This window comes from Hypanus sabinus, chromosome 1, assembly GCF_030144855.1.
Source record: "Hypanus sabinus isolate sHypSab1 chromosome 1, sHypSab1.hap1, whole genome shotgun sequence".
NCBI lineage: Eukaryota > Metazoa > Chordata > Chondrichthyes > Myliobatiformes > Dasyatidae > Hypanus > Hypanus sabinus.
The window spans coordinates 152,057,355-152,070,703 of NC_082706.1; the positions used below are offsets into that span (position 1 = coordinate 152,057,355).

Genomic DNA, 13,349 nt, shown 5'->3' on the forward strand with positions numbered 1-13,349 from the left:
TAGTGAAATATAAGGTTAGGTAAAGCTAAACCACCATCTTTTTTAGATTTCTGTAACTGTCTTTTACTTAACCTAGGGTTTTTATTTTGCCACACAAATGAGGAAATTTTTGAATCAATGTTATCAAAAAAAGATTTAGGAATAAAAATTGGTAAGGCTTGAAATAAATATAAGAATTTCGGTAAAATCATCATTTTAATAGCATTAATCCGACCAACTAATGATAAGGATAAGGGAGACCATCTAGTAGTAAGTTGTTGAATTTGATGAAGCATGGGCAAAAAATTCAATCTGAATAAATCTTTATACTTCTTGGTAATTTTTATACCTAAATAAATAAAGTTATCAGTAACAACTTTAAATGGTGTCCTGTCATTCAATAAAGTTTGCGCATTTAAAGGGAATAATTCACTCTTATCTAAGTTTAGTTTATAACCAGAAAAACTACCAAATTGAACCAACAAGGATAGAATAGCGGGAATAGACCTGTCAGGATCAGAAATATATAACAACAAGACATCAGCATAAAGTGATAACTTGTATAACTTCTCATTACGGGTAATACCAAAAATATTAGGAGATTCACGAATAGCAATGGCTAAAGGTTCTAATGCGATATTAAATAATAAAGGACATAAGGGACAACCTTGTCTCGTACCACGAGATAATTGAAAAAAAGAGGATCTGTAATTATTTGTAAGAACAGAAGCAACAGGTTTATAATACATTAATTTAATCCATGATATAAAATTAGAACTAAAATTAAAATTTTTCAAGGCATTAAATAAGTATGTCCATTCAACTCTATCAAAAGCTTTTTCAGCATCTAATGAAATAACGCATTCTGAGGTCGTGGGTGAAGAAGTATAAATTATATTAATCAATTTTCTAACATTAAAAAAGGAATACCGGTTCCTAATAAAACCAGTTTGGTCTTCTGAAATAATCTGTGATAGTACCTTTTCTAACCTAATAGCTAAAATTTTTGTAAGAATCTTAGAGTCTACATTTAATAGCAATATAGGGCGATAAGATGCACATAAAGTAGGATCCTTATCTTTTTTAAGAATTAGAGAGATAGTAGCTTCATAAAAAGACTGGGGTAATCCCTTCTTAGTAAATGTATCATTAAAGATTTCACATAACCAAGGGGAAAGCAAAGAAGAAAAAAATTTTAAAAATTCTATAATATAACCATCAGGACCAGGAGCTTTCCCTGAGTTCATTGATGAGATAGCCTCCCCTACTTCGGCCATAGAAATAGGAGCATCGAACAAACTTCGATCTTCATCTGTCAGTTTGGGAATATTCAAATTGTTAAAAAAATTATCCATTATGGACAGATCGCCATCAAATTCTGATTGATATAAAGATTTATAAAAATCTTGAAAAGTGTTATTGATTTCTTTATGATCAGTAGTCAGATTACCGTCTTGTTTACGAATTTTAATAATTTGTCGCTTAGTCGAGATAGCTTTTAATTGGTTAGCTAACAATTTACCAGTTCGATCACTATGGATATAAAATTGAGCCCTAATCCTAATTAATTGATTCTCAATTGAAGAAGATAATAATAAGCTATGCTCCATTTGAAGCTCAACTCTCTTCTTATAAAGTTCTTTGGTAGGAGTCACGGAATAAATCTTATCAATTTCTTTAATTTTATCCACTAATAGAGCAATATCTAAATATCTTTGTTTTCTTTTACCAATGGAATATGAGATAATTTGTCCACGGATAAAAGCCTTAAAAGAGTCCCAAAGTATTCCTTTGTCAATCTCTTCAGTATAGTTTGTTGAGAAAAATAAGTCAATTTGCTGTTTTATGTAGGTGATGAATTCTGGATCTTGAAGCAAAGTAGTGTTGAGTCTCCAAGATCTAGTCTTATTGGAAAAGTCCGAAATCTTGATAGATAACTTCAAAGGTGCATGATCCGAAATAGCAATAGAATCATATTTACAATCAATAACATCTGTTAATAAACAATGATCAATAAGGAAATAATCAATTCTAGAATAACTGTGATATACATGTGAAAAAAACGAAAATTCTTTATCTTTAGGGTTCAAAAACCGCCATATTTCAGTAATTCCCGAATCAACCATAAAGGAATTAATAAGTAAGGCTGATCTATTCGGAAGAATTCGAATAGGTTTAGATCTATCCATCAAAGGATTCAAACAACAATTGAAATCTCCACCCATTATCAACATATATTCATTTAGATTAGGAAGGGAAGTAAATAAACATTTAAAAAATTCAGGGCAGTCAAAATTTGGAGCATAAATATTAACTAGAACCACTTTTCGATTAAAAAGTGAACCAGTTATCAACAAAAATCTGCCCTGTGGATCAGAAATAATTTCATGATGTGTAAACGAAATTGAGGGGTCTATAAAAATAGACACACCCCTAATTTTGGTGGTACAATTCGAGTGAAATTGTTGACCTTTCCAGAACCAAAAAAAGCGTTGATTATCCTCCCTCCTAATATGGGTCTCCTGTGCAAAAATAATATTAGCATTAAGTCTATGGAATACTTTAAATATTTTTTTACATTTAATCGGATGATTTAAACCATTAGTATTCCAGGAGATAAAGTTAATAGACTTATCCATCATGCCAATACTAGTTGTGCATATCATAAAAGGTTAAAAAGACACATAACCCATAATTCAGGAAGAAGGAAAAATGATTCAGGAGCAACCGGAGAACATGACACCTCAACAATATTAATAATTTAAAGTCGGCCCATAAACTAAAAGCAAAAAAATAAAAAGCAAAAGCGTGAAAAAAGATCCCTACCCCCTCCCCCAACCCCACGAAAAAAAGCCAAGCGGCAGGCGCACAAACTAACACTAATATTACCCCCATTTTCAAGATGGCGACTTCATGAAAAGAAAGAAATGAGAAACTATATAACCCCCACATATAAATACAGGGTTATAAACAGAAAAAATATATATCAATCAAAATGAAAAAATAATATAAAAAAGCAAAAAAATCATTAATAAAAAAAGGATAACCATTGAAATTTAAAATAGTGTAATATGCCTTTAAAAAAAATTCCATATTCAAATATAAGGAAATGACGTTTCAAAAACAGAGACTTATGGGAAGAAGAAACGACATTTTGAAAGGACCATATTACAAAATATAAATGTAAATTTACCAATCTTTTTTTTAAAAAAAAGGTTATCAAAATAAAATTTAAAAAGGGTTCAATAACCACTACAATATATATATATAAATAAAAGGTTCAAAAATTCAAATCCTTCGTCCCATTCTCAAATACAGGCAAATAAGCGCTTACGGAAAGCAAAGTCTTATGGGAAGAAGAAACAACATCTTAAAAAACAAATCATTTTTACAAGGTCTTAACATGTATATCTAATCCAGAGGAAAACAAATTAATTAAGAAAAAAGACATTATAGTAAAGTTAAAAGAGCATCTGTAAATCATGATATTAAAAAAAAACCAGGCCTACAGACCAAAATAAAAAGCTATACCGCAGCTTCATAAGTTAAAGCCTAAAATGGAATGGCGTCTTTCTCCAAAAGTTCATCCACATAACACATAGTTCAAGTTGTACTAGAAGAACGATATTCTTCAACGAATTTCTTCGCTTCTTCCAGAGTATTAAAGAAACGCTGACTGTTGTCGCTCAACGTAATTCTGAGATTCGCTGGGCATCTTAAAGCTTGTTTAAGTCCAATCGAATGAACCTCCGCCATCACCGGTTTAAAAGCGATTCTCGCCCTCATTACCTCGAATGAATAATCCTCAACAATACGAAACTTGTTGTTTCTGTGAGAAATCATACCTTTCTGACAAGCTAATCGAATTAAAAGCTCTTTCTCCCGAGGATAATGGAGACGGACAATCACAGCTCGTGGCTTGTCTTTCGCAGCCGAAAATCTCGAAACTCTGTGGGCACGATCAATAGTAGGTTTAACCCGCAAAGTGTCCTCGCCAAAAATTTCCCTAATAAATTAGAGAAGTATTCAGTTAAGTCACCAGACTCAACGTTTTCGGGAAATCCAATAATACGCAAATTCTGTCTGCGAGACCAGTTTTCATGATCGGTGATTTTAAACTTATACTGCTCCACTGTTCTAGCGGTCGACCATACCTTCTCCTCCAAAGTTTCGATTGTACGTATTTTTTCACAAATTATCTTGTCAACAGCCGCAAACTTTTCTTCATGCCGTTCAATATCTGCTGCCTGCGATTGAAGCTTGATATCAAATGATTTAACGACTTCTTCAAGCTCCGACATTTTCACAGTAAGTTTGTTTTCCAGACTTGCAAGTTTAGTATCCAGAAGACTGGAGATTGCATTGAGAGTTATAGGGTCTTTAGATGATTTCTTAGGTACAGACATTTTAAGTTTGAAAAAATTAAATCCAGTATTATTTTTAAAGAGAGAAATAAATCGTAAATATCAACCCATGTAATTAAGTACGGAAAGATTTGATTAAAGGGCGATTATAGCTTAAGAAATGAAGAGCGCCTAAAAGGCAGATGTCTACGTCGCCATCTTGAAACTCCACCCCCACCCCCATTTCAAGATGGCAACTCCATGAAAAGGTAAAAAAAGATTATAAAACACCGAGATTTAAATACAGGGTTGCAAAAAAAAGAATATATATCAATCAAAATGAAAAAAAGTAATATAATAAAACAAAAGATCATTAATAAAAAAGGATAAACATTAAAGTTTGAAATAGTGTAATATGCCTTTAAGAAAAAGATTCCATATTCAAATACAAAAAAAATGACGTTTCAAAAACAAAGACTTATGGGAAGAAGAAACGACATTTTGAAAAAACCATATTACAAAATATAAATGTAAATTCACCAATCTATTAAAAAAAATTTTAAAAAAAGGTAATCAAAATAGGATTAAAAAAAGGATTCAATAATCACTACAATATATAAAAAAAAGGTCCAAAAATCCAAAACATTCGTCCCATTTTCAAGTACAAGCAAACAAATGAATGCTTACGGAAAGCAAAGTCTTATGGGAAGAAGAAACGACATCTTAAAAAATAAATCATTATTACAAAATATAAACGTATATATCCAATTCCGAGAAAAAAAATTAAGAAAAAAGACATTATAGTAAAATTAAAAGAGCACCTATAAACCATGATAATAAAAAAAAACAGGTCTACAGACCAAAGTAAGAAGCTATAACGCAGCTTCATAAGTTAAAGCCCAAAACGAAATGGCATCTTCTCTCCAAAAATTCTTCAACATAACACATAGTTCAACTTATGCTAGAAGATCGATATTCTTCGACGAATTTCTTCGCATCTTCCGGAGTATTAAAGAAGCGCTGACTGTCGTCACTCAACGTAACTCTGAGATTCGCTGGGTATCTTAAAGCTTGTTTAAATCCAATCGAATGAATCTCTGCCATCACTGGTTTAAAAGCGATTCTTGCTTTCATCACTCCAAATGAATAATCTTCAACAATACGAAATTTATTGTTTCTGTGAGAAATCATACCTTTCTGACGAGCTAATCGGATTAAAAGTTCTTTCTCCCGAGGATAATGGAGGTGAACAATCACAGCTCGTGGCTTGTCTCTCGAGACCGAAAATCTCGAAACTCTGTGGGCACGATCAATAGTAGGTTTAGCCTGCAAAGCTTCAGCGCCAAAAACCTCCCATAATAAGTTAGAGAAAAATTCAGTTAAGTCACCAGACTCAACATTTTCGGGAAGCCCGATGATTCGCAAATTCTGTCTGCGAGATTGGTTTTCAAGATCGGTGATTTTAAACTTATAATGCTCTACTGTTTTAGCAGTCAACAGTACCTTCTTCTCCAATGTTTCAATTGTACGTATTTTTTCACAAATTAACTTATCAAGAGCTGCGAACTTTTCTTCATGCCATTCAATATCTGCTGCCTGCGATTGAAGCTTGGTATCAAGCGATCTAACGACTTCTTCAAGCACAGACATTTTCGCAGTAAGCTTATTTTCCAGACTTGTCATTTTACTTTCCAAAGTTGCAAGTTTAGTATCCAGTTTAGTATCCAGAAGATTAGAAATTGCCTCAAGAGATAGAGGCTCTTTAGACGATTTCTTAGGTGCAGACATTTTAAGTTTGAAAAGATTAAATCAAGTATTATTTTAGAAAAGAAATAAATCGTAAGTATCAACCCATGTAATTAAGTACAAAAAGATTTGATTAAGGGGTGATTATAGTTTAAAAAATGAAGAGCGCCTAAAAGGCAGATGTCTACGTCGCCATCTTGAAACTCCGCCCCCCCTAACTTCTGACAACATAAATAGATTGCTATCAATTAACCAAATAAAGCAGCATAATCCCAGATAATTTTGGGTATCAAATAGAATGTGATAGATACAGTATTTATGATTAATACATTACTAGAAATGGGCAACAGTAGAACATTAGTGACAAAAGACAGTGGTAAGGAAGCAGTAGAGATGAAGATGAGGTTTGTGTACAATGGATGGAGAGTTAGTTGCTGAGATCAGTGAGAATATGAAGTAGCATCTGGAGTCATCAATGATAATGGCAAAAGTTAGGAGTAGAAATTACTACGAGTGGAAATACCAAAAATGTGTCTGCATCCAGAACAGAAATTAAAATAAATTATTTTCATATAAACATTTACTGAAAATATTCTAAGCATTAAATAATGAATAAAATTCAAAGCAAAATTAAAAGAGGCAAAAATATAATTGTTTCAATATACAGTACTTCAATAATAGAACAAAAATCTTAGTGACTATTCTTTCCTTCTAAAATAAAGTTAATAAATAACATTAATCATTTATTTTGTGCGCAAAATGATGGATATATAGAAGTAATTATTTAAACTGCTATTCCTACTTACTCGAATAGTATTCATTTTCATGCATTGTAAAGTAAGCAGCTAAATGTAATCAGCTACTTGGCAACAAATATTCAGTGACCCATTTAAATCATTCTATCCAACTAAGAAACTGCAGCTGTTGATTAAAGATGCACTAAAATACCTCATACATGATGCAACCAAATTATAACTATGTTATTTAATATATTTGTCTAACTTTGAGTATAATGCAAGAATAAAATATGCAAGAGAAATAAATTAATGTTGCACAAATTATGTGCTACCTATTTAATTAGAAGCAAGTTGAATTACAAACAAAACATCAACGTTTGATCAACTCTGATTGTGATGAACTTGTGTCTTAGTGAAGCCAATTCCACTCAATGAAATGGCACGGGACATACTGACCCTAGGATTACTTACTCAGTAGCACCGTGAACCTTGTGGAACAATCTCATTTGCCACATCTGGGAGTGCTCTTACGAGATACTGTATTCGTGACCATTTTCAAGGAGGGCATCAAGTCTGATTATGGCAACTAGCAGATGGATCACCATGCTATCTGCCACAGGGCAAGTCAGTTTTAGGATACTCTTCAACCTCAACCTTCTGGTGACCAAATAGCAGCTCCCTGAATGGTAGTGCATATTCAGTCCAACTGGAAACACAGGGATATGATCTTCAACTCTGAGCAAGAGGTACTACACATGGTCTATTGACCTCACCAAAAGCCTTGACTGTAAGGAACTATGGAACACACAGAAATTTGTTACATTATGTTTGCTTCATAATGATATACAAACAATGATCTGGTCCAATGAGTTTAAACAGAGACAAGCTCAATGAAAACTGGTGTAAAATAAGCTTATTCAGAGGCCAGGAAACTTCTGTCTTTCTTGTCGCAATATTGTACCTTGTATCCAACAAACTGCTCATGGGAATGAAGCTGATCTTTTGAACTAATTAGAAATTAACCAACCTATGGTGACTACACTCCAAAACTAAAATTACCCACCTATCAGGAACTGAACTATGGTATGCAAACAGTACTTGTGTTTGTGTGCTCACAGGTTAAGCTCTAAGACAATTGATTTTTTCACTAAACCATACAAGGGTGGGGGGAAGCGGGAGTTGGCCCTTACTCTCAACCTTCACACAGAAGTCTTCTACCAACTTACTTACACTTGTGCAACACTGTACTCTAAGAATTAAAGTTAATGGAAAGACCTTGGAAAACATGGAAATGGTATTGGTGCCCTTAGGATGCCTGCTGCATGTAATCTGTGTACCTAAAGCACATTGGGGGTGAGGGCAGCAATCACTGATAAGTGGTGGAACAAGTTTTGTGCCACATCTGAGGTGCTGATTTTGAAACACCATTTTTATCAGATCTAATAAAGGTTAAGTTGCTTCTTTGAAAACAACAATGAAGTTTGTCATTGATATTTGATTTCACCAAAGGTATGGCAAATGGTCCATATTTCCAAGCTCTCACCATGGACTTTTATTATTGGAGGCAGTTTTATTCACAAGTTTTGCCTTGTGAATATTAAGTGCAAGGCCCATTCCCTAATACAGTTTAGTGAAGAAATAATGATATCTTGGAGCTCACACCCCACTCCGAGCAGATAAATAGAAGCAGTGTAACTATTGAGATTGGGGAAACTTTGGGTTAGGAGTATAACTGGAGCTCAGCTCCACTCCCTAAAGGTTGAGATAACAGGGAGTGTTAGACCTACAAGTTGTGAGAGAAAACTTTGAGCAAAACATTGTTTTCACACTAGTCTTTACTGAATTTGTCTCTGTTGTGGACCTATCAATTAGAAGCACGGCTTAAGAATTTCCTATGCACAGTTAAGATTGAGGCAGGCACCTCAATGATCAATGGGTCAAAGACTTCAGTGAGATTCAAAAAGGCCACATGTAGTATTACTCCCTGCACATTTTTAACAATAACATTCATGTAGTTAACATCGTGTTTTAACTTCACTGAAAGAATTAAAAAAACTAACATCAGCAGACTCTCCCAAGCTAACATCCCCACTACTGAGGTCCTAACCACAATGTTGACAATGTTCGTCAGGTCACATCATTTGCTTGACAGACATCAGACTTCTGAAAATGGGGTTATACTCCAACCTCTGTCAGAGGAAGAAAATTCTGTTATCAGAGAACAAGATTCAAGGAGCAAAGCATCCTTTAAAAAAATGTGCAATATTCCCACAGACTCTTGGGAATTCGTGGAGAAAGGGTAATTAGAATCCATGCATCTTGAGTAAATGACAGGAGTGCACTACTTTACAAAGTACTGACTTGTCTGCTCCTGCCCCATATGCTGCAGTTACCACAATGACATCACTCAGAAGCCACAGAAATGGAGTGGAAGTCACCACCTATCTCAAGAGACTGTCTAAGGAAGAAACAACCTTCACAACACAGACCACATTGGTTCAAGGCCATGGTCTTCTCAAGGGCAAATCAGGATATACAATAACAGATGGGTATGGTAACAAACAGTCATCGCCTATAAATGAAATATTCCTGCTATGCTTCCAGCTAAATACAACAATGAACCTTTCCAAAATTAATTCTAATGTAAAACTTATTTTTGTCATTAACAGGCAGATCATTCCAAGGAAGGAAATATTTGCAACCATAGTATTTTGCATAGCATGTTCAACTAAAGGAAAAGTTTGCTCTTTCCTTGCATTTTTATAGGCATCCTTCTGAAACTTAGATATGCATATCACTTTTCGTGAGCACAAAATAAATTATGACAAAAATCATTGTACAAGGTAAACAGAGGATGCATTGAAAACTAAATCAGATATCCAACTTTTATGCAAAGAGAACCACTAGTTTCCAATATGCTTTACCCGCACCGTGCATACACATGGTACGAAGAGCTGCAGGTATTAGGTGTCATGTTGAAAATATGCAGAACAAGCAGATTATAATAAGTGATTGTGGTGGAAGGAGTAAATGTTTAAGGTTGACAGGTGAGGTTAACAATCAAGTGGATTAACTGTTACTTGAATATTATCAGGCTTCTCCATTATTGTTGCAGTATCATCTATCTAGGTAAGTGGAGAATATTCCATCACACTGCTGACTTTTGCTTTATGGATAGTGAAAATACTTTGGAGAATTAGGTGATTCCCTTGCCATAGGAAATCTAAACTGATAGCCACACTAGCTTGTCTAGCTTACTTTCTATCGGACGGTGATTAGTGGCAGTGCTGCTGTGGTGAAGTGTGGTGGTGGCGGAGGAAGAGGCTTGAAGGGAATGTGATTAAACGGCAACAGGTGGTGACTAAGATCTTTCACGTGGGAGATCATGAGTCCATGCTCAAATGTTGCCCAGGTATTGCTACATGTAGTTGCTTCATTATATGATTTTCAAATTGAATTAGTAGTGAGCAAACACTAACAAACATCCCCTTTTTTGACTTTACGACTTATGTTTCGAGAGGTTTGTCATGAGGCACATCAAGACCCTGTTGCCCCCCTCACTGGACCCCCTGCAGTTTGCCTACCATCCCAAATACTCAACAGAGTATTTGGATGCCATTGCCATCACCCTCCACCTGGCCCTTACCCACCTGGACAAAAAAGACACTTACGTTCGAATGCTGTTCATAGACTTCAGTTCAGCATTCAACACAATCATTCCTCAGAAACTGATTGGAAATCTGAGCCTACTGGGCCTGAACACCTCCCTCTGCAAATGGATCCTAGACTTCCTGACTGGGAGACATCAGCCATGGGGGCCCCAGGGCTGTGTGCTCAGTCCACTGCTGTTCACTCTGCTGACCCATGACTGTGCTGCAACACACAGCTCGAACCACATCATCAAGTTCGCCGATGACATGATCATGGTGGGTCTCATCAGCAAGAACGATGAGTCAGCATACAGAGAGGAGGTGCAGTGGCTAACAGACTGGTGCAAAGCCAACAACCTGTCTCAGAACGCGAACAAAACAAAAGAGATGGTTGTTGACTTCAGGAGGGCATGGAGCGACCACTCCCTGCTGAACATCGCTGGCTCCTCGGTAGAGATCGTTAAGAGCACCAAATTTCTTGGTGTTCACCAGGCAGAGAATCTCACCTGGTCCCTCAACACCAGCTCCATAGCAAAGAAAGCCCAGCAGCATCTCTACTTTCTGCAAAGGCTGAGGAAAGTCCATCTCTCACCCCCCCCCCCCCCCCCAATCCTCATTACATTCTACAAGGGTTGTATTGAGAGCATCCTGAGCAGGTGCATCACTGCCTGGTTTGGAAATTGCACCATCTCGGATCGCAAGACTCTGCAGCAGATAATGAGGTCAGCTGAGAAGATCACCGGGGTCTCTCTTCCTGCCATTATGGACATTTACACTACATGCTGCATCCGCAAAGCAAACAGCATTATGAAGGACCCCACACACCCCTCATACAAACTCTTCTCCCTCCTGCCATCTGGGAAAAGGCACTGAAGCATTCGGGCTCTCACAACCAGACTATGTATCAGTTTCTTCGCCCAAGCTGTCAGTCTCCTCAATGCCCAGAGCCTGCACTGACACCAACTTACAGCCCTCTATTGTGCCTATTTTCTGCCTTATTATTTATTGTAATGCCTGCTCTGTTTTGTGCACATTATGCAGTCCTGGTAGGTCTGTAGTCTAGTGTAGGTTTTTCTGTGTAGTTTTCATGTGGTTCAGTGTAGTTTTTGTACTGTTTCGTGTAACACCGTGGCCCTGAAAAATTTTGTCTCATTTTTACTGTGTACTGTACCAGCAGTTATGGTCAAAATGACAATAAAAAGTGACTTGACTTGAAAGGCGAGTCAATGTTATAAACTATTTAACTGAAAGCACAAAGTTTAAAAATTCTTTAATTGGTGTTTCAGTTCTAAGTTCAATTTAAAATTAGATATAACTGACTGAATTACCAGTATCCATTTATTAGTATATGATAGCTTCAGGCATGGGCAGTTACCAAGAACAGTTTTATTCAATTATGTAAATGAGAATCAACCTTGTAGTCATAATTTCTCCATACCTGTGCTCTTGCTCTCTGCAAGTGAGAAGCTCCTGCAGTTGCTGCACTTTTTCTTTTTGTTGACGGAGGGAGACGTGTAGTAAGTCTACTTCTTTTTGGGCTGCTGAAGCTTTCAGCTCTGCTTCTTGAAGTCGTTTCATCTGCACACAATAATCATTATGTCCATTAAGGCTGAACAATGAATCAAAGTCAAATTGCATCAAATCCTAAAGGTTTATTAATAATTTCATTAGCCATCCACTACTGGCATCAGTAAAAATTAAGTGCCCTGCATATCATGCAGAGGTGGCAATGGCACCAGATACATTTCTCAGCTTGAGAACTATAGGACAAAATGGCTAAGGGCCTTTCTTTATAAAACATAACTAGAAGAACATTTGGTCTTTCAATAAGATCAGACAGCACCACCTCCCCGAACCAACTCAGTATCAGTTAATTCTCCAAATATCCAAAAATCTAATCTAATCTAATCTTGCTGATATACTCAGCAAGTGAGTTTCCACAACCTTATTGAGTGGAGAATTCCAAAGAATTCATCCTTTGGATGGAGAAATATTTATCTCAGAGCTGAAAGGCAAATCTCTTATTTTAAGCTGTAACCCATGGATTGGAACACTTCAACCAGGGAAATACAATTCCTGCCATTTACCCTGCATAATAATTCTTCAGAACTTGACTATAGATCCAATCTGCTTAATCATCCCTCATATATTAAACTTGCCATCCTTGTAATCCATCTCTTGCAAGAATGATGGAGATCAGATCAAGACATAATATTTTAGATCCATCCTCAGAGACCTACATAATTGCAGTGAGATATTTTAAAGTTCAAAGTAAATTTATTATCAAAGTATGTATTCTCACCATACCTTGAGATTCAATTTTGCGCAAGTATTCACAGTAGAACAAAAGTATACAAAGAGTCAATGGAAAACTACACACAAATAGGAATGAGAAACAACCAATGTGCAAAATAAAGCAAATTTAGCAAAGATAATAATTAATTAATCAAGTAAAATTGAAAACACAAGTTGTAAAATCCTTGAAAGTCAGTTCACCGGTGTGGATTCAGTTCAGAGTTGGGGAGAATGAAGTTATCCACACTGATTCAGTAGCCCGATGGTTGAAAGGTTAAATAACTGTTCCTGAACCTGGAGGCGAGAGACCCAAGGCTCCTGTACCTCTTTCTTGATAGCAGTCGCAAGAGGGAGCATGGCCTAGATGGTGGGGGCTCCTGATGATGGATGTTGCTCTCTTGTGGCAGCACTCCTTGTACATGTACTCAATGGTGGGGAGGGCTTTTCCTGTGTGGGACTGAGCTGTATCCACCACTTTCCATTCTTAGGTATTGATGTTTCCATACCAGGGTGTGATACAACCTGTTAGGATACTTTCCACTGTACAACTATTGAAATTTGTCAACATTTTAGTTGACAAGCCAAATCTGCACAAACTT

At 36.1% G+C, this 13,349-nt stretch overlaps 1 protein-coding gene across 5 annotated transcripts in view; it reads right to left on the reverse strand.

Moving 5' to 3' along the window:
- The window catches only part of lrrcc1 (leucine rich repeat and coiled-coil centrosomal protein 1), a 137,864-nt gene that overhangs the window by 58,985 nt on the left and 65,530 nt on the right, over positions 1 to 13,349 (reverse strand). For all 5 annotated transcript variants that reach the window (XM_059979248.1, XM_059979239.1, XM_059979223.1 and 2 more), the window contains one exon: positions 11,894 to 12,033. In XM_059979248.1, coding sequence (XP_059835231.1) covers positions 11,894 to 12,033 — 140 coding nt within the window. The remainder of the gene's footprint in view (positions 1 to 11,893; positions 12,034 to 13,349) is intronic.